Source organism: Moschus berezovskii, chromosome 3 (assembly GCF_049115385.1).
Source record: "Moschus berezovskii isolate FMDL1 chromosome 3, NW_MosBer_1.0, whole genome shotgun sequence".
NCBI classification, from domain to species: domain Eukaryota; kingdom Metazoa; phylum Chordata; class Mammalia; order Artiodactyla; family Moschidae; genus Moschus; species Moschus berezovskii.
Genome location: NC_142462.1, coordinates 72,910,942 through 72,938,689, shown reverse-complemented (window position 1 = coordinate 72,938,689; position 27,748 = coordinate 72,910,942). Strand labels below are relative to the sequence as shown.

The 27,748-nt window shown below is 38.2% G+C and overlaps 1 protein-coding gene across 4 annotated transcripts; it reads right to left on the bottom strand.

Moving 5' to 3' along the window:
• Positions 1-1,569: 1,569 nt before the first annotated feature.
• Positions 1,570-24,234, bottom strand: KBTBD2 (kelch repeat and BTB domain containing 2). Of its 4 annotated transcripts, none has more exons than XM_055420913.2 (5): positions 24,204-24,234; positions 17,847-17,924; positions 14,640-15,147; positions 9,511-9,676; positions 1,570-6,880 (listed from the first exon to the last, which is right to left on the bottom strand). In XM_055420913.2, the coding sequence occupies exons 3-5, from the start codon at positions 14,807-14,809 to the stop codon at positions 5,345-5,347; spliced, it is 1,872 nt and encodes a 623-aa protein (XP_055276888.1). In that variant the 5' UTR covers positions 14,810-15,147; positions 17,847-17,924; positions 24,204-24,234; the 3' UTR covers positions 1,570-5,344. The 4 variants fall into 4 exon arrangements, with proteins under 4 accessions (XP_055276888.1, XP_055276886.1, XP_088690716.1 ...); XM_055420911.2 differs by lacking the exon at positions 24,204-24,234 and adding an exon at positions 23,654-23,954; XM_088834590.1 differs by lacking the exon at positions 17,847-17,924 and having other exon boundaries at positions 24,204-24,223.
• Positions 24,235-27,748: the final 3,514 nt, after the last annotated feature.

Sequence of the window (27,748 nt, the reverse complement as noted above, 5' to 3'; positions counted from 1 at the left end):
ACAGACCCCTTGGTTGGCAAAGTAATGTCTCTGCTTTTTAATATGCTGTCTAGGTTAGTCATAACTTTCCTTCCAAGGAGTAAGCGTCTTTTAATTTCATGGCTGCAATAAACATCTGCAGTGATTTTGGAGCCCCCAAAAAATAAAGGCAGCCACTGTTTCCCCATCTATTTTCCATGAAGTGATGGGACCAGATGCCATGATCTTCGTTTTCTGAATGTTGAGCTTCAAGCCAACCTTTTCACTCTCCTCTTTCACTCTCATCAAGAGGCTCCTTAGTTCCTCTTCACTTTCTGCCATAAGAGTGGTGTCATCTGCATATCTGAGGTTATTGATATTTCTCCTGGCAATCTTGATTCCAGCCTGTGCTTCTTCCAGCCCAGCGTTCCTCATGATGTACTCTGCATATAAGTTAAATAAGCAGGGTGACAATATACAACTTTGACATACTCCTTTTCCTATTTGGAACCAGTCTGTTGTTCCATGTCCAGTCCTAACTGTTGCTTCCTGACCTGCATATAGGTTTCTCAAGAGGCAGGTCAGATGGTCTGGTATTCCCATCTCTTTCAGAATTTTCCAGATTGTTGTGGTCCACACAGTCAAATGGCTTTGGCGGAACTCTCTTGCTTTCTCCATGATCCAGCGGATGTTGGCAATTTGATCTCTGGTTCTGCCTTTTCTAAAACCAGCTTGAACATCTGGAAGTTCACAGTTCACGTATTGCTGAAGCCTGGCTTGGAGAATTTTGAGCATGACTTTACTAGCGTGTGAGATGAATCCTTAGATTTTGTCAAATAACTTTTCTATTGAAATGATTCTATTATTTTTCTCCTTTATCCTGTTCATATATGATTTTGATGTTTAACCAACCTTTCATTCCTAAGATAAATCCCACTTGGTCAAATCAAAATTGTTGGAAAGTTTGTGGTGTTTGTAGTTTTTGCAAAGTTTGTGTTTTTAATGTTGGTTCATTTGATGTTAATTTATTGACAAATACTTTTTCCACAGAAAAAGTCAGAGTCCATTACTGATTACTACAATTCTGAAATAGTGGTCTGAATAATCTGCTCCCACAGATTCCCCGTGTGACCTATGCATGCCTTTACATAGATTTTACTGTGTACCTACTATGTGCCAGGTATTATTATGCATTGATACAGAAATAGGGTAGACACAGCGCTTGCCCTCTCAGCTGTGATGAAGACAGTAAGATAGTTTAATGAGTGTTAGGCAATAGAGAGTAAAATTTGAGATTTAAACAAAGGGAACCATGTTAGAATTTTTTTTAAAGCTGCTTGGAGGGGACATGTCCCTGGAGGTCCAGGGGTTAAGACTATGCAATGCAAGGGGCATGGGTTTTATCCCTGGTCCAGGAACTAAGATAACACATGTCCCATGGCACAGCTGAAGGAAAAAAAAAGTCACTTGGAGGAAGTTACCTGAATGGTAAATTGAATTCAACTAGGGTTACCATATCTTAACTATCCAAACAGGGACAATTTTCAAAGTGAAAATAAGCATAACCTAGGATGTATAATCACCTTAAATCTAACTAACCAGTCAAATGAGAAGTGTTTGAGGCAGAAAAAACTATGTGAAAGAGGACAAGGCCCATTAAGATAACTAAAAATCTTAGTGAGCTATAAACTGTAAGGAAAGAAATTAGGTCAGAAAAGCAAGCAAAGACCAAAATATAAAGGTCTTGTAAATTGGAAAGGAACTTGAGCTTTATTCCAAGGACAATGAACGTTCTAAGCAAAATTAAATGAAAACTATTGCACTGTGGAGAAAGTGTGAGCAAAGAAGGTATCCTTAGAGATCATTTGGAGAGGAATGGAGAGTGGGTATGGGTTTTGGGGGTCATGAAATGTTCTACAATTGTGTGACACAAAGACACTGAATTGCATGCTATGTGCCTTATGGCTCAATAAAGCTTTTCCTTCAGGTGAGAGATGAAAACAGCTCTAGATTAATGTGTTGGAAGTAAGGATGAATTCAAGAGATATTTAAGAGAACCTATAAGCCCTTGTGACGGACAGGATATGGAGGTGAGGGAGAGGGAAAAGTCACTTAACTTTCCAAGATTCTGGCTTAAGCAACAGGATGGATGATGATGCCATTTACTGACATAACCAGAACCAGAAATGAGGGTGTGGGTAGAGAAATAAAAATGTTGAATTTGAGATAACTTTGAAAACACTTGTTATGGACAGTTTGTGTCCTCCCAAAATTTGTTAAGTTGAAACTCTAATCCCAACTGGGTGTTGGGAGGCAAGGCCATTGAGAATTTACGTCATGAGGGTGGAACCCTAATGAATCTGACTAGTGCCCTTATAAGAAGTGGCCCAAGAGATTACTGAATCTTTCTGCCACAGGAGGATACAAAGTTGCCAGTCTGCAAGTCAGAAGAGGAATTTCTAAGAATCTAACCATGCTGGCACCCTGATCTTGAACTTCCAGCCTCCAAAACTGTAAAAAATTTCTGCTTATAACCAACCTAATCTATGGTACTTTGTTATAGCAGCTCCAGTTAAAACAGTATCCAAGTTTGGCTCAGGTGATGATCTGGGCCGAAGAGAATCAGCAGAAGTCATTGAAGTGAAGTTTTGTTTAGGGCATATGTTAAGACATGGTTAGAGGTGAAATCAGCAAGGGTCTGAGAAAAGGCTCTGTGGGGGAAGAAAACCAGAAGAGCATAACGTGACAAAACGTGACAAATGCAGTTTAGAGTCTCATAAAGTGTTCAACAGTGTAAAATACTACCATGTTTCAAAGTAACATGAGCAAAGTATCCTCTGGACTTAAAAAAATTTCACGTTTCAGTGGAGTAAGTGGCAAAAACTAGTCTCATATGAATTTTGTGGTAAATTGTGAGCTGTGGTTCCTCAAAAGACAAATCAGGCAAGCAATTAGGTTTATAAGTGGGAAAGAGGGAAAGGGTTGAGGAGGATTTTTATTTTAAAAAAAGGTTTGGTCATGTTTAAAGAAATACAAGGACCCAGTTAGAGAAACTGAAGTACTGGAGGAATGAGAAGGCTACATAAGAATCAGCTGGGGAGGCTTTCAAAGTTTAAGGTTTGGTTAGAGTTCAGGAATCTGTATTTAAGTTCCTGATGGGATGATGATGCTCAAGACAATTTGGGAGCTAGCAGAATCATAGAGCAAACTTTGTAAGATCCTTCATGCTTTTATGCTTTCTAAACAGGAGAGGAAGAACCTATAGAGGATGCAGGTTCAGACAGATTTGGCGATGGATAGTTCAGAAATAATCTGCTAACAGACTTGAGGAAAGTGAAGATTTAAGGAGGCTACAGGTTTCAGATTGTTTTGAAGAATGAAGGACAGGTTGCTAATGTTGAGAACTTAGTTGAGGATGATGATCACAAATTTATAGTGTCACCAGTCTGTATACCATTATGCTATTTTCTGTGGCAGTCATCAGCAACCCAATTCTATTTAGATAAGGCAGACAGAGCTGAACTCATCTAAGATTCAGAGTTTGCCACAAGTTATAAAAGTGACAGTAAGGCAAAGAAGTTTGGAGGATTGCCAAGAAATCTTTATTTTTCCTTAACTTTGGAAGGATAATTTTGCAGGACACAGAATGCTATGTTGCTAGACTTTTACTCTAAACACTTTAAATATTTTATTCCATTTTCTTGCCTGAAGATAAGCTGGATGTAAGAACTATAGATATTTTTTTTCACCTGGCTTCTCTCAGGATTTTTTTTTCTTTGATTTTCTATAATTTTGCAACAGACCTTATTTGGACTTGACTCAATAAGGAGTGGGTGGCAGTTAAGGTTTGTAAACATAATCAATGATATACTCTAGGAAGACCAGAATCAAATCTAGGTAATCTAGAATCAAACATTTATATTTAAGGCCTAAACCAATGGGGTTCCAAAAGACTACTGCTTTGAAGAGTGTACAGACTGATTTCCTTTGTTTGGGATGAGACTTCGGCATCATCCCAAGTTTTTTCAAAAGTACCCAGAGATGATTCTAATAGGCAACTACAGTTGAAAGGCAGTCATTGATCTGTAATTTATGTTGCTACAGTAAGGCTCAAATTGGACAAATATACATATAATCTCAAACAAAATTCTGAAGAAATCACCTGTAACAAACTAAGCTGACCCCATAAAACTACAATCACACCATTCCCATCACAAAAGAAAAACAGATTTTGAATATATACAATTTATTTAATAAATTAATGTCATTCAAAATACAGTGCCAGAACATTATGCAGTTGAACATGCTAGTAATGTTTGTCATGAAGCACCTGTGCTCATGTTAGATTGGCGGCGGCCCGCTACTGCTAGTGGTTCCTGGGATTAATGCCAGAGCAGCACTAGTTATCTGCTCTTCTGCACTGCTAGTGCAGAGAATTCCTGAACAGTTCACCTTTCTAATCCTACCCCCCCACACACAACAGGTTAAAAAAATCACACCCTGACAGCTAACAAGTATCTATACACAATCACTCTACAGTAATGCTTATTAAATTAAGATGTAATGACCTGGTTAACCCACTCTAAATCTTTAAGATGGAGAAATACAACAGCAGCAGGTAGTTATATGCATGAGCCAATGTTAATGTAATACAGAAAGTGGAGGCATTTACTGATTAAAGCTCCACACAGACCCGCACAATGAGGGACTAGCAATTCTTATTGCAAGTCCAGCAACTTAAGTCCACACCTGGTGAATGACCAGCTGATTGGAAGACCTGTATTCTAGATAGACAAATATAAGTTAGTGAAAAGAGAGTACATGCACCTAATAGTATATAGTCAGACTGATCCTGCAGTCATACTTTCCCTGTGCAATACCATAAAATGGAAGATCTTCCTCAACTATAGGATTTAGACAACATTTCTATGCCAACATGGACACTAGTGTTAAGTTAACTACACTGAAAAAAAACTATATTCCAGGACTTCAAAACAGAAGCACGGGAATGAAATACATTTACTAAAATAACCTCAGCACAATTTGTGATATACCACACTAGGAACAGGAAACTACTTTAATAAGTGAACTTTTGGAACTGTACATACACAGGGCTAACAATGTTAGATAATCCAGATTGTTATGCTCTCATGATACACATAAAAGTTTCTCAATTATTGGATAATCTATTTCATATTATGGAAGCATATCTTTAAGACTCACTGATATATATTATACTGATGCAAATATTAAGTAGGGCATAAAAATAAAATTTATCAAAGATAGATTTTTTTTATGTACTCATATTCAGTCCTTTCATAGTCTCTCATTAAGCAAAGAAAATGACAAAGCAAACAGACGAAGCGTGCACTCCCTGAACTCCTGACTATACAGGCGGTAGTGCAACCATCTCTCCATCCATTTCAAACTCCTCTGTTCCATCCGGTGAAAAAAGGTAAGTTGGTGGTTTCCATGGAGATTCTTCAAGGCAGGATGGATACAGTTTCCCCACAGTGCATCGAAAATCTCTCCCTAGGTCCCAGAGTACACGTTCAGATATATGTTGCCGCAGAGACCACCGGTCAAGTTCCAGATCATATTGGTAAGTGACGTATTTAGCTCTCTCATTTAAGTGCGTTTCTCGCATAAACACACACAGGGAATTTGAGATTACAACAGCTCTCACACAGGGATCTGAGTACCTCTTAGCAGGGATGTTGGCTGCCATTTTCCACTCATTTTTATTCACATCATAGACTTCCACAGTTACTGAAGACCCATCTACAGTGCCAGAGGGGAGTCTTATGCCAGAATTAGTAGCAATGTGCAACCCTCCGATATAGAAAATTTTATCACCAAAAGCTGCAGCTGAAGCAAAAGACCTGCTCGTCTGTCTCATGGCCATTTCTACCCATGAATCAGACCTTGGAAAATAACAATACATGAGGTTCAGGGTCATCACATAAATGCAGTCATGAACTACAACTGCTGCACTCCACTGCCAAGCACAAGGCAAAGGGCTTACCATTGTCCACTCATCCTTCTCAGTGTCGTATCTTTCTACAGTCCTCCGATTAAGTTCTCCACCCACACTATCTCCTCCGATCGCATAGATATAGCCTTCACAGCAAACCAAAGATGGCTTTACACGGACAAAGAGCATTGGGGTCTTTGGAAACCAGGTATTTTGCTGTGCATCAAACCAATAAAAACAGTTCACAGTTCTAAAGGCAGTCTGAAGTTTGCTTGTTTTACTGTGATTTGTTTTTGTATTTTTCAGAGGAACTTGACCACCTGCTATATAGATGTCATTATCAGGTGTTACAACGGTCCCAACCTTATGTAAATCAGCTGGTGGGCTGCACAGCTTGTAAACTTTTTCTGCTTGGGGGCTGTAACAGACTGAAGAGTAAAGACTACAAGGATTTTCTGAAGACGCTTCAATGAAAATCATCATCTCCTCTTTAGTCATTCCAAGTCTTGGTTTGAAGAACTTGGGCATGGACTTATACAGACCTTGAACAACTACTGACTTATCATTGGGCGGCAGACCTTGAAACCAAGCTCTCTGTGTTACTTCTGAAAGTGCATCAATTCTGATTTGGCTAAGAACTGAAGACAAATACTGGGATCGTGATTCTGTGTTGTACTCCAGCCACAGCATAGCAGCTTCACGAACTGTCTCCTCCTTTTCTACATTTAAATTGTCACTACTGAGAATGTCTATCAGTAGATCATGTGACAGCTGCATGAAAGCTTCCTGATGATACACAGCCGTGAACTTGTGCTCCACCATCCTTTTAGCACTTTGTTTTAATTCCTCACAGCTGAACAGATCAGCAAAACTCAACAATCGCACGCAATTCTCTGCATTTATTTTTTTAATTAAATATTCTCGACAACGTTGTAACACATCTTCTACCTAAAAATGGGGGAAAAACAAGGCTGATAAAGGCAAGCTAGACATTTGCTATGTAACACACAAGTATATTAATCAGATCCTTATACTGTAGTTTCATTTTTAGATACACATTTGGGCTAAGAGATAGTGTCTTCCAGTAATAAAAAACTAGACGACTATGCAGGGGCTTTCTTGGTGGCTCAGATGGTAAAGAATTCGTCTGCAATGCGAATTGGGTTCAATCTCTTGGTTGGAGAAGAGAATGGCTACCCACTCCAGTATTCTGGCCTGGAGAATTTCACGGACAGAGGGGCCTGCCAGGCTACAGTCCATGGGGTCATAAAGAGTCGGACACAACTGAGCAACTTTCACTATGTATTGTTTTGCATTTTTCTTCCTGTCTAGTGGCCTACTTAACTGCCTTATTTAGGAGTCAGTAGTATAACATCAGATAGGCTCTTGGGGACTTCCCCAGTGTTTAAGACTCTGAGCTTCCACTGCAGGGGGTGTGGGTTCGATCCCTGGTCAGGGAAGTAAAATCCCATATCCCACATGCTGCACAAAAACAAGACCTCCCCCAATAAACAGCTCTTAAAAACCTAAACAGCCTAAAGGTAAGGAAATTCATGCATAAGTTAAATACTTTTAGGCTTTAAAAAATATTTAACTGAGAAAACCAAATAACAACAATGTAAATCAGTACAGGAAATTACTATTGTTGAGAAGCGAGAATCTGGTTTTGTCAACGTGTATAAGATATTCATAAAAATGAAGAAATACACAATGCCTAACAATAGTTATTTGCCCTTCTTACCTGGAGCACTAGGATAACCAATCAAAAGAAAACAATGCAGTTATACATAATCTACATTTAACAATCCATCTTAGCCACTCAGTTTCCTAGATTTGTTTTTTCTCAAGACAAAACAGATCTCAGTTGAGTTACAAGTGCTACCTACTATATTTATTCCAGATCACAGTGATTAACTAGAAACAGTTTGTGATAAGAAGTCAAGTTGCTTGGATTCAAAACTTGGATAGGCCAGTCAACACTTGTATAATATCAGACAAGTAGCTTTCTTCTCTAAGCCTCAGCTTTCTCCTGCCTAAAATGGGGAAATCCTTTAAGTGATTGATTGATTATTTTAGGATTAGATGAGAACTGATATATAGCATCAGTACAGTATCTGGCATATAAAAACATTTCATGTAGTTAATAGTGAAAGCCATGTTGGCAGTCATAAAATGCCCCATCCCAGACTTGCCAGGGCAACCTTAGTCCTGGAGGCAGAGTCTGGGTTTGCATTTGGGTAAGCATATGCCTAAGGGTTTCATTAACATGAGTGAAAAAAAAAAGGAAAGGTGTCACTATTTACAGTAACAGTATTCTGAAACCCAAATTTCTTAAAATTCCTCAATTATTTAGCAATTCTAAAAATACCTGCTTTAAGTTCCTGGCTTTTAAAAAAAGTAATGAAATCATTTAAATTATAGAAGACAGTGCTTACAGAGTAGGCATTTCTTCCTTTTAGGTTTGGATTCAGGATAATCAATGTCTTCCATTGTAAAGCACCAGGAAGCTACCATGGGCTTCAGTTTCCCCAGAATTACAGGTACAGTAGGACACTGCACAATTGAGGGGCGGGGAGAAGAGTACAAACTAAAAAGGAGGAAAGCTACTTAAACTGGTGCTCAACCAATGTCACTGACGTTTATTCAGCATGCATTTATCCAGTACCCACTAGGTATCATGAATTGTGCTACCAAAACTTAACCTTCAGCTTGATGATTCTCCCTTTGGAGAAACTTATTTCTGAAAATACAAAGGATTATTCCAAATAGGAAAAGAAATGAGAAAAATTTATTTATTTATTTAGCCACACCATACAGCATAGGGATCAAATCTATGTCCCCTGCAGTGGAAGTGTGGATTCTTAACCAATGGACCACCAGAAGTCCTGGAAAATATTTTTATATGCCTCTTAAAATTTAAAAGAAATGCTGAAGGGTGGAAGTCCCTGTTGGTCCAGTGGTTAAGATGCTGCTTCCACTGCAGGGAGCACGGGTTTCATTCCTGGTTCAGGAACTAAGATTCCACAAGCCACATGGCATGGCCAAAAATAAATTAAAATGCTGAAGGGGAAACAAAGTGAGACAGTGAAATAGTTTATCATATGTAAATATATCATCACTTTTTATTTTAGTTTAATTTTTAATAGCTCAGTGTGTTCTCATGCTGTTATAAATATTTGTTCGATAACTTGTTAAGAATCTTGACATTTTCCATGAAAAGTAATACCATAAAAAATTAGCGTATCTAAGCTTTTAGCCAAAACACCAAAGCATTTAAATTTATTAACACTGTTAAAAACTTTTTACTTAAGATCTAAATTCTGTGGTATACTAGGCAGAATATGAAACTAATATGAAATTTTCACCTATCTTTTTCAGTAAAGTTCCCATCATAAAGCTAAGTTTACTAGATGATCAAATTCTATTGTTTCTCTTTTATACATTTTAAAAAGAGAAGAAAACTTTACATTCTAAAATCTGCAATAAAATTATATAGCTATAAGACATCACTGATGAAACAATGTTTCTTAAAAATAAACCACAGTTAACATATAAAACTGAGAGAAAAAACTGCTTACCTGCAGGAAGCAAGCTGTTTCATAAAGCTGTTCTACAGTGCTGTCATTTATTGCCAAGTTACCCGTGTATGTATAGGTTATTATTATCTGTAAGGTGGCTGAATCCACATTTCTCAGATGTATGTGTGTCTGTTTGCTTTCACTTAGTCCACTCATGAACATGGCCCTACAGTAAGGGTGGGAGGAGGAAACAAAAGTAGAGTTTAAAAAAAACCACCAAAACTAGACCACATAGAATGTTTATTTAGGGTATTTGCTGATGGACAACTTACAGGGAAAAACTTTTGAGGGAGGCAACAGAAAAGCATAATCCAGTGCCAAAGCTATACCAAACTATTCCACTATGCCATTCTGAATGATAATATCAAAATTAATTTACTCCTTATATTCACACAATGGCATTTAGCAATAAAAGAAACTCTTTAATACGTACACAGACAAACCTTAAAATCATTATGGTCAGTGAAAGGCAAATACAAAAGACCACATACTATATGATTCCATTTATATGAAATATCCCCCAAAAGCAAATACACAGAGGCAGAAGGGAGATTAGCAGTTACCCAGGGCCATGGGTAAGAAAGGTGAGTGACTGACTATAAGTGGGCATAAAGTTATGGAAATATTTCAAATTAGATTGTAGAGATGGTTGTATAGCTCTTTAAATATACTGAAATACTTAACTGTATGTAAATTAGCTCTCAACAAAGCTGTTAAAATTTCAATTTACTCAAATGATTTCCTAAAAATATGCAGGACAGTTTCCTAAAAATTTATTACATGCAGGAAAATATGCTGTAAAGGCAATTATGTTATGAAGAATACAAACTAAAATGTCCATATATAGGGGAGAGATGAAAAAAAAATGCAGAGTATTACTGTACATATAGAAAAGCCTATAGCGATCTAAAGTGTGGCATCACAACAACTAGCCTGGGTACCTCAAGGACAAGATTAGAAATGCTTTAAAGTGGATGTAGTAGTGAGTCAGGGTAGAATATAAGAACTTTTTTGGGGGGGAGACTGCTGAACCTAAGAGGTTCAGGCATTTAGATCACAGAAGGCTTTTAAAATGAGACGCAAGAGGAAACTCCCTGGCGGTTCAGTGGTTAGGACCCAGTGCTTTCACTGATTGGGCCTAGGTTCAATCCTGCGTCAGGGGTAAGATCACGCAAGCCCAATAGCAGAGCCAAAACTTTTTACTGAACTTCCTTGTAGATAATGAAGAATGCTGAAGGGTTCTGAGCATGGATTCACTAGCATAATAAAACATATTCTAGAATACTCTGTACTGACAGATTTAAACAGCCAAAGGCTGGAGACCGGAAAACTGCTTTTTAGGCTACTGTAATAATCTATGTTAGAAGAACCACCTGACTGAGGATGGTAGAAATGGACACAAAAGCTTTTACAAAAAACCCAACAAGATCAGGTGATTTTCTGAACATTGACAATAAGAATAGGAAGTAGACTGTTGTTTTTTAGTTGCTAAGTTGTGTCTGACTCTTTGCGACCCTGTGGACTGCAGCATGCCAGGCTCCTCTGTCCTCAGCTATCTCCCAGAATTAGCTCCAATTCATGTTCACTGAGCGGGTGATGCTATCTAACCATCTTGTTCTTTGCTGCTCCTTTCTTAGATAGGAAAAGAATCAAAGCCAGCTCTTTATTTTCAAGTAAATGCCTGAAAAAAAAATTGTTAACCATTGAGAGGAAAATTCTAAGATGGAGGAAAAAAAATTAATCTTGTAAAAAAGGTGAGCTAAATTTTAGATAAGTTTAATTGAAGATGTGGGCAGCTGAGTCAAATAGAAATAATACAATAACCAGTTAAGTATTTAATATTACTGAAACTATGAAGAATGCAATAGACTGTGAATTTTCAACAAAATGTCATATGTTAAAGCCAAGTAAGTTACATGAGAGAGACTAAAAAACTGAAAGAAAAACCCACCCATATTCCCAATGACCAACCTGAGGTAGAGTTCTAATAGAAGAAAAAGTAAGAATGACAAAAGGTTGAGAAACAATCATCAGAGAAATAAGAACAAGCCAGTCAGTATAATGCTACTCTGGGCAAGAGAAGCAGGGTGTCAAAAACTAGAGTGTCGAGGGTAACAAACATAACAAAAGCAATTAGGAAAGCACTGGTGATTTCTGGTGTTGCTCACAAAGAGCAGTAAGAACAGCAACTAACTTGAGGCAGTTAGAGAATGAAAAAATGGCAAAAACATCAATCAGGGTGTTTGAAAACTGCCTCCCAAAGAATACAGAATGGCCATAAATAAACCTAATCAAAGTAAAAGAAGAACAGGAATTATTCTCGAACAATATCCAAGATGTAACAAGAAAACTCTAACAAAAACACCTAAGACTACTGCTGTCACTTATTTCACAAGTCACTTCTCTCACTTGGGAGATAACCAAAAGCAACCTGAAAAAGAATTACAAGAGAGCTGAGTAAAAATGGAAGATTGAGGGGCCATGTGCTTTTTCTCTGTTCCATTAGAAGGTAGTTAACTTTGGAAGAGGAAGCAGGGCAAGAGAACAGCTGACTATACAGATGACACTCCCAGCTATAGCTTAAGACACCAGAATAATGGACTTCTGTGAAGGATCTATGCTTCCCAAAGACGAAAGACACTAGGGGAAGCTTAGCCAACTTGATCATAAAAATCTGAAACAGGCTTTTCAGAGAAAGAATAAATACTGAATTGCACAATATTATAGCAGGCTGAATTACCATGGTGAGAGAGGTGCTGAGTAATTCTCAAGTAATCCCTTTCACTTGGGGTCTACTGTATATGTTACTAAGAAGTAGAAACTATTACTTCAGAGGTTCTTGGGATTTTAGAAGTTTTTTTTGATTCTTGGTGGAATGGAACTGGTAAACTGCAAAAGAACGTACCTAGTTCAAAGGACAAAATTTCTCACAGTAAATTTCTAATTGTTAAATTGATAGCAACATATGTAAGGATACTGAAATCTACAAACTTGAAAGCAGAATCCAGCTGAAGAAATCTGGGAAAAGATCAAGTTATTATTGTGGGAATATACAATGATAATTATCTATCTAGTCCAGAGAAAAGATATATATAGGAGGAAAAATTAATATATGTGTTTTGGTCTTGTGGATTATGAAATTGGCCCAGACATAGGATTGTAAAGATGGATGGATTTAATCCCAAACATGGGCAGAACTATTCTTTCTACTGTTATTTCAAATCCCTATTATCTGATTTGCTTGAGGGAGAATATATTCTCTTAGAACACCAAAGATGCTAAAGAAGGGAACTAACTAGTGATAAATTAATAACAGCAGCCTTAAAGAGATTGTGTTGCTTTTAAAATTGTGATACTAATGAAACATTTAAACTTTTTATTTAGTCTTCCAGGAAGCCAATTCCAACCCAATTAGTTAAAAGATAAAAGAATAACCTCATGGCTAGAAAATTTAGAGAATAGCGTGTTATCTATACAATAAAAAATAAAGTTAACAAGGAAGAAAAAAGGTAAGACACCTAACCCGTAATCACATGTTTTACCTTCCTGATAGAGATGACAATTAAGCAAACAATTTCTGCATAGGTTTAAGTTACACAAAACAACTACTAGGGTAATAACTACAAAAGATTCTATGATTACAATACCAATCTGAAAAGCCACAAGTCATAAAGCTTTCCAACAAAGAATAATCAATTCATAATTAACAGCCATTAAAAAGGGAGAACTAATGGACCTAGGTTTGACTGAATCTGTAACTCTGAATTCCTGACATATCTACTAAGTCAACGGAGATGAAAAAACAAAAACAATCCTGACAATCACAATCATCTGGGAAGCTCTTAAAATATACAAATCCTGAAACTCTAACTCGGACCCACTGAGTTAGACCCAGAAGAATCGTAACTTCTGGGTTTGAAATCCAAGAATCTCTATCTGTAGAAACATGAGAGGATTCTGAGGATCCTCTCTAGGTCCATTAGGTTTTCTATAATCACTGTTTGCAAATATGCTAAGTTTTCTAAGATAAAAACAGTTTCAACGTCTGAAACTATGAAATATCCACAGCTAAACCTGAAAAAACAGCAGGCAGAGCAAAGCAACTGACAAGGCAATCTGGGCCTAAGCTTCTGTAATCATCATGAGATGTGTTATATTGAGGAATGTGAAGTTTCTACACCTTCCTCTATGTTAGCCTTGAAAAGTTAAGATTATACCTGTCCTGTCTATAGCTGCCACTAAAATGCAGCATAAAGTAACTTTCATTGATGACAGCCACTTAAGCCAGCTAAGACTTGTTGTACGAATATACCAGTCCACATTTAATTCATCTTTATTCACTCTGTCCCTTTCAAATATTAAGTAAAAATTCAACCTAAGGGCAGTGACCAAACATAGGAATTTCTATGCCTTAATTCTATTCCTCCCATGAAATACATAACAAAGGAAAACCTACCTTAAAAAGATTAAAAGTTGTAAAAGATCATAAAAATGTAAAGTTTTATTTATAATTAGCAAACAATTAAATCAACTTCTAAATTCTGAGGCACAGAGAACAACATTATCAGTTATTAACGATTTCAATCTGGGAAGGAGTCTGGCAAGGCTAAAAAGATAGCACAAATGATAAAAGTAACCAACAGTGAATAAAAAATTCATTTTTTCAAAGGAAATAAAAGTCCTTAACACATCTAAACACTACCAATTATCTTCTAGAAGTTATTATCAAGTATACGGTTAACTCTTAAATTTATAAACAAAGACCATTTTCTAAATTTAACATTTTAAAATCTTATGAGTAAGTGAAAATTACACTATTCATTTTCCTTTCTCTTTCAATGAAAAAAACAGTACTGTATTCTGAACCTTTTTATTTTCACATCATTAAACTTAACCTTAATTTCAAATTTCTTGTATTTAATCTTTGTAAAAAATTCCCTTGCCTGTCCCTTATCTACACACACAAGGAGGTGACTGGCAAACACTTTATCACCCAAATAGAAAATTTAGGCAAAACATTAAGACATCTAATTTTTAAATAGTGTTTAAAATAATTTCTATCAAAAGATTAAAACAAGCTAACATTCTGCACTTGAAATTACAAACTAACCAAGATTAAAAGTACTTACCTAAAATAAGAGCTACATGTTGCAAGAACCATCTTATGACAAGGGAATTCAGTGCCCTCAACAATTAACACTATGTCAGTAAACAACTGCTGTTCATAAAACAATTTTAACTGCTCCAACAAGGACACAGCATATTCAGTATTGATCTGCTTCTCCTCTTGAGTGGACATGACTGTATTCCATTAATATCTCCAGGAACAGATTAGAATGAAGTCAGTCTTACTGATGGAAGGTCAAGTGAATGCTTCAGAAATAAAGAAAGGAGAAACTCTGCTTGCTGTTATCTGCAGCATTCAGAACCAAGACTGACACACTCACTAAATAGTATCTTGCTATGGGCTTAGAATCACTACTAGGTCATCCTGTGTTAATTAGGTTCTTCAGAGTTTTTCAACACAGTCTGCACACATCTTGCTCAAATTTCCAACTGTTGTTCATCTCAAAAGAGAGTAACATACGAGGTAGATTTTGTGGCAACATCCTATGTTTGGTGGATCCTCTGGAGTAACTAAAAAAAAAAAAAAAAAAATCAGTCAGTATCTAGGCCAGTACATTTTTAGAATACAATGTTTAAGCAGACTTACATATGAATTACATTTTTTTGAGATTCCACTTCATACATTACCATAAAAATAAAACATGAGAAAAGGAACACTTTAAAAGTTTATTACATCTTTAGTTTTAAGTTATCTGACTTCTATAAAAAATTTACACATTTTGGAAAGTAAAGAACACATCAATATGCATACATTTATAAAGTTCTTTAAAAACATAATTTTATTGAAAAACAAAAACATACAGTATGACAAAATAGAGAAATGTATTACTACATGAAGACTTGATATTATACAAATATGAATGTTCTCAAAATGTGCAAATTTAAAATTTTCAGAAGATTCAAATCCAATTTTTAGACCATTCATCTGAAGAATTCCCCAAAATTGCCAAGATATCTGAGCAAAAGGGAGGCAAGTTTTTCCTCATGACTTATCAAATATTAAAATATATTAACAGTTCTACAATAAAGGCAAGTAAATAAAACCCAAGTAAATAAAAATAAGTAAATATAATACACTCAAGTTGAAAGAAAAGGTATATGATAAAGAAGTCTTCAAATTAGGAGACTGGGTTATTCCAACAAATAACACTGGACACCCCCAGGAGGAAAAAACAAAACCCAATACCATTCATCAAAAGAAATTCCAGCTGCATTAAAGTTTAATTTTAAAATACTATTTGGAAATAAGTATTTATAATGTATGACAAATGAATTACACATAAGGAAAAAGAATGTGTAATACAGAACACTAATAATAGTTAAAAATCACCTGTTTCCTAATCAGATGATTCTTAGTTCCATAATCAGAAAGTCAAGTGCTGTTGACATGAAAACTGTAAAACTATTTGACCATCATTTGAAACTACTACTTTTCTCACAAAAATATCATCCATCTCTCAAAGAGGTCACATTGTACTTCGGGCCAAGCTATACTATTACATAAACTGCTAACCTGATGTAGACTGTCAAATTTCCAGCCAAGTAAAGTATAAGGAAGTAACTAAAACAGGTGCAAAGCCAGAGACTTTGGGTCATTTAAGGTAATGACTTTGCTCTTCCAGATCTGAAAGTTACCCTATAAATCTAAGTTTACTGCATAACCTCTAAGGCTAATAATACCTAAAATCACTGGCTATTTTCATATATTAATAATGCAGCAAGGCCCAGTGTTAGTGAGGGTGTTGGAAATGAGCAGTTTTACACAGGAGTGTAAGTTGATACATACCTCCAAGTCCTTAATCAAAACTCTTAGAGCCAGCTATGTTCTGGAATTTAGGATTTCTCAAATCTTATAAAGGTAATGTGGTAAACATATCATGTACTACAAGCAGTCTGGGACAGAACTCTATAGCTGAACATACTATTTTCACTGAGGGAAATATGAATAGTATGAAAAATAATACTATATAGAATCTCATTACTTCAGATCAAGTTTAACAAAAACAAATTTTTTTAAATTTGATTTTAAGAACTTTTTGAATTTCAGAATTGCAAAGGAAGTATTACAGAAGGCGTAATATTTAGCACTGTAAATGGTTACTATCTCAATCTTTCAATTCTGCCTCTAAAATTTTATCTGACAGAAATGTATATATTGATAGACTAAAAGTCCTAACCCCAGCTGCAGGACCCCAAATTGTTCCCATCCATGTTTAAACCAGGTGACAGGAGCTGCTGGCCAGGGCCAGGATAGATTTAGATGACACTCTACACTCTAGAATTCCTTGCAGGGTAGCTGCACAGGTTTACTCTGGTTATTTCTCTAAGACTTCAAACTCTCTGAACCTGATTTTTTTTTGCAGTTCCTTTTTTGAGCCCCATTTATGTATGTCTCCGTTTTATTAGATTTGATTTCTTTTTATCGTATTCATACTATATTAAAACAATACTACTCTGCTTTTAGAAAATTACACGGTGAGCCAACTTTATACAATCTTATTGTCACTGTTTTATATACCCCTATTTCCAGCCCTCCCTTTGAAATCTAGGATACACTGTCTTCCTAACAATTTTTATTTAAGATATCTCAACATTAAAATAGGCAGCAAAAGTCATTCAGACATCATATAAATTTAATAATTTACACAGATCAGTATATAGTACAATTCAAAATAAAATTAAGTGTTGCTTTTCTGGGAACATAAGATTTCAAAATGTATTAACTGAAAATGTAAAGAATGGCAAAGTTTAAGATGGCCAACCAATAACCTTCAAAAGGCCCTTAAAATCAATACACTACACGCTCTGAAACGTTTCACAAAGTCTGAACTATAGTACTTAATAACCAAAGATTGGACACATTTTACAAATTTCCCCTTCATTCCCAGGTATCAATGAAATTGTTTACTTAATTTTCGATCATAAATTAATGGCTACTGAAATTTAACTCCACCAATGTTTTTTGAGTATTTTCTAAGTGCTGGTCATTGTACTGTAAGTACTCAGACTGAGAGCTGCCAACCATGAGAGCTCTAAGACACCAAGTACATTTACTCTTACTACAGCCAAAACATGTCTATCACATAAGAGTGTCTTTATTCTAGACAAACACAAATCTAGAGGCAGGCAAAAGAATAAAATCTAGCTGTCATGATCTTTCATTGCTAAACTTTTGATAGAGAAGTAATACAAGAAATTTTATTCTTTACCATAAGAACAACTGTAGCACAAGTAAAATGAGCAGAGGAGGCAGCTGGCATTTGTCCCACTGCTAACAGTGGTTCACTCTGCAGAGGAAAGAAACATTTATTGAAGACTTATTTAAACCTTCTAAATTTTGTTAACATATGCAATGATACTCTCTTTTCTCATCATAAAGACAAAATATTTTAGGATTTGTAAGCATAGTCTTTGTCCCAAATGGTAAATCTGTTGCAATCTGAAAACAGTGAAAGTCAACATATAAACGAACGGACATGATTATTTCAACAAAATGTTCTTTACAAAAACAGACTACAGGCTAAATGTACCAATCTCTGTTTTAGGCTGCTTCTTGATCAAATATTAAGAATTTTTTAAAAAGGTGGTAACAAAAATACACAACTCAAGATATTTTTCCCAGAAGAATGTTTCCCCTTCAAAATCATAAAAACAAGGAAAAAGCACAAACCTTAAATGCTTGAAAGTTGAATTAATAATTTTAATCTAACCTGTCTATATTCCACCTTTCAACTGAAATATTTTAACATCTCTTACCTAGTCACACAATCACTTTCCCTACTTACTACAGGCTCAGTCAACTTTTGAAACCCTTTAAAAAAATCCAGTGTGAGTATCCTTTATCTAGGTTAGAAAAAAAAGGACTTTTCTAAAGATAATCTGCTGAAAGAAACCCACAATGAGGGGAAAAAAAAAACTATTTTAGAGTCAAAAACACTTGAATGTCTTTGTTTTTAAAAAAAAATCAACTGCATCATTTCTGGAGAAGGAAATGGCAACCCCCTCCAGTATTCTTGCCTGAAGAATCCCATGGACAGAGGAGTCTGGCAGGCTATAGTACCAAAGATAGCAAAGAGTTGGACACAAGTGAAGGGACTTAGTAGGCACAACTTATTTATATATATTTGAAAAACAGAAGATGTGTACAAAACAATTCTGTGTAAAGACATAAAATGAACACGTGGATTCAGCAGATGAACTGACGGCCAAAGACTAGGAAACCACTACTAGTTGCCACATTTCCAGGTATCAGGTACCTTAAGATGAATAGAAAGGTCTTATAATTTAAAGGTAGTTTTCAGGACATATTTCACAGTGAGAAAAGTCAACTAGAAAAAGCATTAAATGTGAGTCATACAAACACAGTATTGTGACATTCAGAATCTAACAAAGTAAAATGTACTCTGACATAAAAAGTATGCATATTCTTATTTCTTTTTCTAAGTTCTTGGCTAAATTCAGTATTTTTGATTGATCTATTTGATACCAGTGGATAATAGCAATGAAAAAGGTTAGAATGCTATATACAGGATGATATCCTTTCTTCTACTTTTCACCAACTTTCTGCAAGTAAGTACAGAACAAAGACCAACTTATGTTTTAATCTAAAAGCTTCCTACAAGAACAGAATTGCAACTGAGAGAAAAAAAGCAAAAACTTGGATTCTAACATTTTCTCTAGGCTACCCAAGTCTCCAAGGTTCTACTGAGTGAATTCTGCCACACGAGATAGTTTCAGAGCATTCTGCTATTAAATGGTCATCAGGATTAAATCAGTCAACAATCCACAGTAATACACACAATTCTACTTAAAAATCTTAAATACCTTTTACAGAAAGTTGTTTCAATACTTGTTTTCCTCCTGAATAATCAATGTGACTATAAACTTTGTAGAGGAAGCAAATGTATCTAAACTTCACTTTGAAATCTAGTTTTCATTCCCACAAGTGTGTCACTTATAGTACCCTTCCACAGAATAGCTACAGAAACATAAACAGATACAAAAGAAGTTTTTCCAATGTTATACAGACAAGATCTAGAGGATAAAGAATAAAGGATTGAATAACTACTGAATGTGAAAATGAGACTGATCAGCAATTAACCGAGCTGTACATGTGAAATGAGGAAGGATAAAAAGATAGGGTCGTTGTTGTTCAGTTGCTGAGTTGTGTCCTCTTCTTTTGAGACCTGACAGGCTCTTGTCCATGGGATTTCCCAGGCAAGAATAATGGAGTGGGCTGCCATTTCCTTTTCCAGGTGAAAAAAGGGAGGAGGTTGCAAACAACAACTGCACAAAAACTACACAGTAATGATGAAACAGTGATGAAGAGGAAGGGAAGTGGACTACAGGTCATCACCTGTATGCAGCACTTTCAAGCTGTATATTATTAACTTAGGTGATGCTCTAACTTCCAGTGCTACAAATGTCAATATAGAAGATCTAAACTTGTTAGAAAAAATCCAAGGCTATTCTAATGTCAAGTATTGCCAAAAAATTAGAGCATGGACTGTGGAGCCAAATTACTTGGGTTGAAATCCCAACTCTGCAACTTACTAGTTGTGTGACCTTTCATAAGTTATTTCCTTTCTGTGCTGTAGTATGCTCATCTGTAAAATGTGGGATAAAAATAGAATTCTTCTCAACCGATTAAGGATTAAATGAGCTCTATGGAGAGTTTGGAGCAGTGCCTGACACACAGAACTACTACTCTGTGCAAAAAAAAAATAATAATTTCTAATTATTTTACTTAACACACTCACTTACTGGTCAAGCTTTTCGTAGTAACTTCCTACCTTCTGAACCTTCATACCTACACCAGTCTAAGAGTCCCAATTACAAGGTTTCAACACTCAAACACAGTTCTCTTTTTGCCTTGGGTGAATAGCATTTTAGATAAGAAAAATGCATTCAAAGATTTTAGGGAGTATTTTTGATGGTACAAATCATGAAACATACTAGTACAACAAAGACTAACCTTGAGAAGGCTGATGCCTGTGCAAAAAAACTAAATGATAGCCAGGAAGGCACCAGTCATAGAACAAGCCTTCCTTCATTTCAGTGAAAAAATAGGTTTCTCCTTCAGGAAGGACAATATATTGGTGCCAGAAATAGTTTGCTATCAAGTTATCAAAACAACCCTGACAGTTGGGAATGTTTGGAAAACCACTTCATCTTCAGATTGATTGTCAACCACTACACAAACAGAATTTTCTGGAATTGTGACAAACATCAATTAAAAAACAAACACCCTGACTTTTAAAGAATATATGAGTTTAAGAAATTTCAGTACAGCTTCCTCTACTCTAATCAAGTTCAGAACCTAGGTCTACTCCTTCTTGACCCCTCTTCCAACAAGTGTGAAAAGACTACCTGACTCCATCAAGTTAATTATGCTCAATATCCTAAATAAATACAGGTCACAAGAATAGGCTTCTGTTCTACATTATGATCAGTAAGTTATCTCACTTTTAAAAAATTAAACAAGAACATAAAGGAAACACCATTTGTGATAGAATAATTATGACTGTAGTATGTCCTCTTATTTGGTTATCACTTTTCTTTTTTCCTCTCAGCTCTGCACAGACTTAAGAAAGCTGAAGAAATATAGACTAAAGTAAAATTGACCTTAACTTTTTCAATAGGATTTCATTTTTCACCAAATCAGTGATTTTTTTCAATCACAATAACAAAACTATTTCTCAGATATTAAATATATTCATGAGGTCATTAAGGGCACAATCACTTAACAACAATTATGGCTACTTAAGTTTCTCAGTCTCTTAAATAAAAAGAAAGGTAAACTGAGGAATACCTAGAATCCCCTGCCAACCATGGAATCTATTTTTACATGTTACCACTTGTCAGAAGTATGGGAGGGAGTGGAGCTGAGGGAAAAAAAAAGGTAAGAATTGAAAAAGTATCTCTCATTAAATGATTACATTTTCTCTGAGTCTCCTACTATAATCCCTCCTTCCCACACAGAAGGATCTAGGTGCTGAAAAATCCTGGCAAGTGAACAGGGAGTAAGCTTCACATATTAAAAAAGTTACTTGAAAACAACCTATCATTTCTAATACCCTGAGTAATCTGAACATAACCTGCTCTATTCAAACTCTACAAATCTGAAAATGATTAAAGACTAAGATATAATGAAAGACTTTGGTATTTTCATTCATATTTTTTATGACATCAGGACCAATCCTTTATCCTGCTCTTAGAAATATGGGCAAAAAGAAAAACAACTCTTTTCTAAGTAAATGAGTAAAATCTCTGGGAAAACCAAATAATCTTTTGCCTTTTAAGACTGCATTCAAATTTCTATAAATTTACCATTCACTTTAAACACATTCAGCGTTCAATGTTTGGATGTTATGAAATAGCTAATTATTTCCATTAACTAGGAGAAAGAAAATCTGTGGAGGAGTGTGGACTGAAGTACTGACACCTCTATTCCCAACCACCTCCTTAAGCGCTATGTGAATAATCAAAGCTAGCAGATTCTATGGTAATGCTTAGAAGAGCAAAAAGGAGACAAGAGTTATAGCACTTAAAACTCTTCCTACAAAGAGCTGTCTGTAGAGAAAAAAGAACCACGTAGAAAAGCATGAACTATAAACCAAGCTCAACAGGAATGCCATAGCCCTGGTACTGTTTACTGAGGACAACAACCTCTTGAGAATTTCAGGGCCCAATCTAAAGGGGCTTCAATAAACACTAGACTAACAAAAGATCAAAGTTAAGAAGTAAACTTAATATTAGCAAAATTCCACATCATCAAGGCTGGAAAACAATTGACTGGTTAGATTTTTCAATTTACTTTTGGTCAGAAAAAGTCCTTCTTAAAAAAAAAAAAAAGTCAGGAAAAAAATTCTAACCTAAGGTTAACTAAAGTAAGCCACTCACAATTTCGAGATTTGAAGTTCATACGACTCAAACTGAGGCAAAATTTCACGACACAGCGGGAAGCAAAACCAACCAACCCACCTTACTTTAAAATAGAGAAACACTGTTAATTCCACTTTGTTGATTATAGTGGTCTCAATAGAAAAGATAAAAATTAACTGTAGTCAGAGTACACTGCTGATAGGGTTGTTTCTAAATGCCTGAATGCAAGTGAGCCAGACGTACAGATTCATGTTATCAACAACACGTGACGTCCTGTACCCTACGCTTTTACAACGCTGATACTTTAGCTAGATATTTCACACAAACATACCCTTTCATAGGTAATTTTACATTTTCGATTCTTTTTCCATTTTCATTTTAAAGGGGTCATCGTGGCATCGGACAACTCTAGAGATTTGTGAGTGGTATACTATTCTCCCTCGAGGTAGTAGAAAGTGAGCTTTGATTAATAAACCAGGGGGGATAAAAGAGCAGTTAACTCAAAATAACCGCTCCACATCGGGATATTCTACTCCACGGTTTCTTAATTCACAGGGAAAGAAAGGTGGTCGAGTTCAAACAACTTAAGAGGTTTCACTCTAAATAACGCACACAATTTTCCGCTTCAAAGGGCAGCTTCTGCTTTCATTTTAAAATCATCAGTAGACCCACAATGGGACCTCTGTTAATCTAGACACCTCTTGGTTACTTCAGAAGTACCGGGCAAGGAAAAAACTCAGGGCTTGCCTTCCTACTGCCCACCGTCTCGCGAACACGTCGCGAGTAGTTAAGGGAAACAGCTTGATTTTGGCAACGCGGGCTCCAGCCGGGGCCAGGGCGCCGCCCGGGACCCGCGGCCGGAAACGCCCCCGCGAGCGACTCGCTCAGCCGCCCCTGCCCCGAGCACCGGCCGGACGCCGGGCCGCGGCGGGGCCGCCGCCGGGTGTGCACAGAGGCGCCGGCCGCCCGCGCCCATCCCCCGCCCGCGGCGGAAACGTCTCCGGTTTGAAAGATGCCGCCGCGGCCGCCCCCTGCCCGCCGAGCCACAAAGGTCCGAGCCCCCTCCAGCCGCGGCCCTCCTTCCCGAGCTCGCCACAGGTCGCCCCCGGGCCCCCCGCCCGGGGCTGCTCACCCGAGTCCCTCAGTGCGGAGGGTTGGGATCCAGTGCGGCCGGCGGCCCCGAAGACGCTGGGCCCCAGGAGCGCGGCGGCGGGGGCGTGGCCCTCCCGCGGCGGCCAGGGCCGGGGTCTCGCCTCCGCCTCCCCAAGAGGAAGGCTGGCGCCGCCGCCTCCCCTTCCTTCCGGTTTCCCCCCGCGCCCTCCCTCGGCCGCTCAGTCCGGAGCGGAAAACTGCGTCCTGCCTGGGCGCCGCCGCACGCTCCTCCGGGCCCGACCACCGCCAGACTCCTCCCCCGGGAGCCGCGCCGCCCGCCCTCGCCGCCCCGTCAGCCCCGGGGCCGCGAGGCGCCCGGCTCGCCGCTCCCACCCCGCCCCCGCGGCGCGCTCTCGCCCTCTTGGCGGGCCCCTTTCGAGACCCGGGGACGCGCGGACAGCGGACTGCGGGCCAGCCTGCGCCGGGTTTCTTTTCCCGCCGCGCGCGCCCGCGCGCCTAGCAGCACAAACGTCAGTTTCGCAGTTTCCCGGGTTCTTGGGACCACCCCCCCCAACCCCGCCCGCCCTTACCCTCGCTTCCCCCGCCCTTTTCCTTTGCTAGATCCCACCGGAAAGCCAAAACAATTGGGTCCGCGCAGGCGCGTGGAGGAAGCGGAAAGAGCAGGAAGGGCGGGGAAGCCGCGAGGTGACGGGGAAAGGCTTCTGAAGGGGTTTCCCTGGGAAGGTCAGCGGAGAGTCCGTGGAGGGCGCGTGCGCGGCGGAGGGGTCGCCCTCCGAGGAGCGCGGGTGCGGGGCGCCAGGGGGTGCGGACAAGGGAGGCTTCAGGCCTAGCCTGGTGAAAAGAGAGCACGGAGAAACTCAGTCCTGGGAAATGCGGTCAGCAAGCACCAAGTTTTTCGCCGTAGACTGATTTTACCCCCTCTCGAAATACAGAAACTTGCAGGCTGAGTCCGGGAGTGGGAACAAGGTGGACTAGACAACACCAGACCAGGGAAGAAAGAGAGACGCTGGGAGGCTGAGTGGGCTTTGTCTCCTCGGCCCCTTCTCTCCAAAACACGCTCTCCACTTATCAGAGCACGTTCGGTTTTCCAGTACTCATCAAGAAAGACTTCATGTCCTGGTCTCCAGGCCAAGGGAAAACTCAAAAGCAGCACTGAAAGAGCTTGCAGTTCTGGGGAGTGAACCGCTGGCGTGTGAAGGAGAGGCTCTTAAGCTAGTTTGTGCTGCAGTGCCTCGGCTTCCAGCTCCCCCCAGTAACTTCCAAAGGAAAACCTTCAGCTTCACAAAGCGAGGCCTTTGTAACAGCCGTAGGCTGTGGCCCACTCTGGTGTGGTTAACTTGGTACGGCTTGCTAGCAAGCAGAAAGTCACAGATCTACTCTCTAGTTTGATAGAAGTTATTCATAGATCACAAAACTGTCAGAAATGCCCACATAGACTTCACCCACCTGCATAACTTCCATTCTTGGCACAAGCCCAATCTGGAGAATGTACGTGACCAATTATAAACTAAATGCACATATGTTACTGAAGAGCTTCTTTAGGCCAGATTAAATCAACTGAATACACACCAAGATATATATGTCTGGGACTACGGCAGAATCTAGAAACTAATTCAAAGCATCTTTATTGACTGTCCAGTATACTCTCACTCTGCTTAGTCTGATTAAATGTCTGTTTTTGATACTTAAGATTCAAATCATTTAACAGATGGTTGCGTTCCTACTCTGTGCCAGGCTGGATCCTGGAGATGCAAAGCCTAGACAAGAAGGCAGAAACAAACAAAAAAAAAGGATTTATGTTTCCTCCTCTAGAAGACAGAATCATTTAAAAAATTTTTAAGGCGAATGTCTTATTTATTTTTATTTATTTTGGCCTCACTGCACTAGCATGTGGGATCCTAGTTCCCGACCAGGGATGGAATCCCCCCACCCCAACCCCGCATTGGTAGCAACGAGTCTTCACCACTGGACCAGAACGGAAGTCCCAAGGAAAAGAATATCTTGATAAGATTTTAGAAAAATAATTCTGAAGCATGGTGCATATTGGACTGAATCTGGGGTTACTAGTTAGGAGGCTGTAAAAATAATCCAGACAGGAGGTGGAGAGAGTCCGAACTAATGTGAGGATAGTGAAACAGAGCTGGACTTAAAACTAGCTAGATATAATATGTAAGAAGAAGTGAAGGATGACTTGAGTTTTCCGGTTAGGGTGACTAGATAGTAGTATCAGTAACTATAGGAAAAGTAGCTAATTGTCAGGATAAGAGAGTACTAAAAGGTATTATTTTAACAGCTGTACAGTTAGGAATGACTGCAAATAAAAAAATTCTACTGCAGTGGCTTAAAGAAGGGTCTGTTTAGTCACATATAAACCTGCAGGTAGTTGGTTATCCTTGATTCAACAGCTCTAGAAAAGCAGAGCCCAAATGTCTATGATTCTTTTAACATTTCTCTCATAATTGCAAGATGGCTACAACAGTTTTAGCCTTTACATAGTTAGTTGTCAGAGGCAGGAAAATAGGGAAAGGAATGGCTTCAGCCATCTTTTTTTTTTCCCAAGAAAGTACAAGCTTTCCCAGGATAATATTCCATACCCCAACTCAGCAGACTTTCACATACATCTCACTTTGTAGAACTGTAATTCAGCCAACTATAGCTGTGAAGACTTAGTTTTTCCAAGGTCTAGCGAAAGCCTATTTGGGTCAGACAAGTAGCAATCTTATACTTAGTTACTTACATTATTACTTTATAACATTTAAAACACTGTGGGATGGCAGACTGAACTGAAGTTTCTAGCCTTTCCTACGGAGAAGGCAATGGCAAGCCACTCCAGTACTCTTGCCTAGAAAATCCCATGGATGGAGGAGCCTGGTAGGCTGCAATCTATGGGGTCACGAAGAGTCAGACATGACTGAGCGACTTCACTTTCACTTTTCACTTTCACACATTGGAGAAGGAAATGGCAACCCACTCCAGTGTTCTTGCCTGGAGAATCCCAGGGACGGGGGAGCCTGGTGGGCTACCGTCTATGGGGTCACACAGAGTCAGACACGACTGAAGTGACTTAGCAGCAGCAGTGTTTCCGAACCAATCTTTTTGGTGTTTTACCTTAACTGGAAAAAGAACAGGTTGAACATTTATTCTCAAATATTTGTACTTGTTTGCTGTTCCTTCCATCCTCAAAGTTGTAGGCTCCTTAAAAATCCTTAAAGAAGACTGCAGCCATTAGGAAGAGGAGGCTGCTGATGTCAGAGAAGGCTGACTCCTTGCAGCTACTGTGGTAGAACAACTATAAAGTGTTTGTCACTATAAACCTCAACACCACCTTGCCTTCTTTACAATTTCACTTCTTAGCTCAGAAGCAGATCACAGCTTGATTGAGTGCCCATTTTAGGGAGATCATAAATCAGTATTTTCTAGCTTTTATACTAATTTTTTTTTGCAATGTAAAGTAGCTCCCATGTGATCTATATCTAAAACTAGGCACATGACATTGTTTCAAGCCTTCCTTTTGAGTTAATAAGGCATTTTATTTCAATTAAGTGCCAAATGCCATGAAACAGAATTCTTCAGACTACATTTTAAACACTGTCATGATTCTAGAAAAGAAAGCAGAAATGATTATAAAAATAAGTAAATAAGATAAAAATGTAAATGGGAAAATAAAGATGTAACTACACATTTTCTAAAGTTGAATTTTTGCTTAACCATTTCTGATGTTATAAATCATAATCATTTAAGATATTAAGATAATCTAAAATATTCGTAATGTTATTTTTAACCTATTTAAAAACCCTGGATTTGGGGGAGGAAGTTACCAGGCCATCTGTGAGGGGGACAGTGCACAATCCACAGCTGGTAGAATCTGCAGATGCAGCACTGCAGATAGGGAGGGCCCACTATAAAGTTATATGGACTTAGAGAAGGGTCAGTGCCCCTAAACTCCATGTTGCTCAAGGGTCAACCATATACCCTTTTTATCTTGCTTCCCTATAATAAGTACATCATGGATACTGGCTGAAGAAGTTGTGTAAACAGGCCTTTAGCAATGTAGTGGTATGGTATGGGGCAAGGCAAGTACTCTGTATTCCTACAATTATGTCTGTCTTTTAGT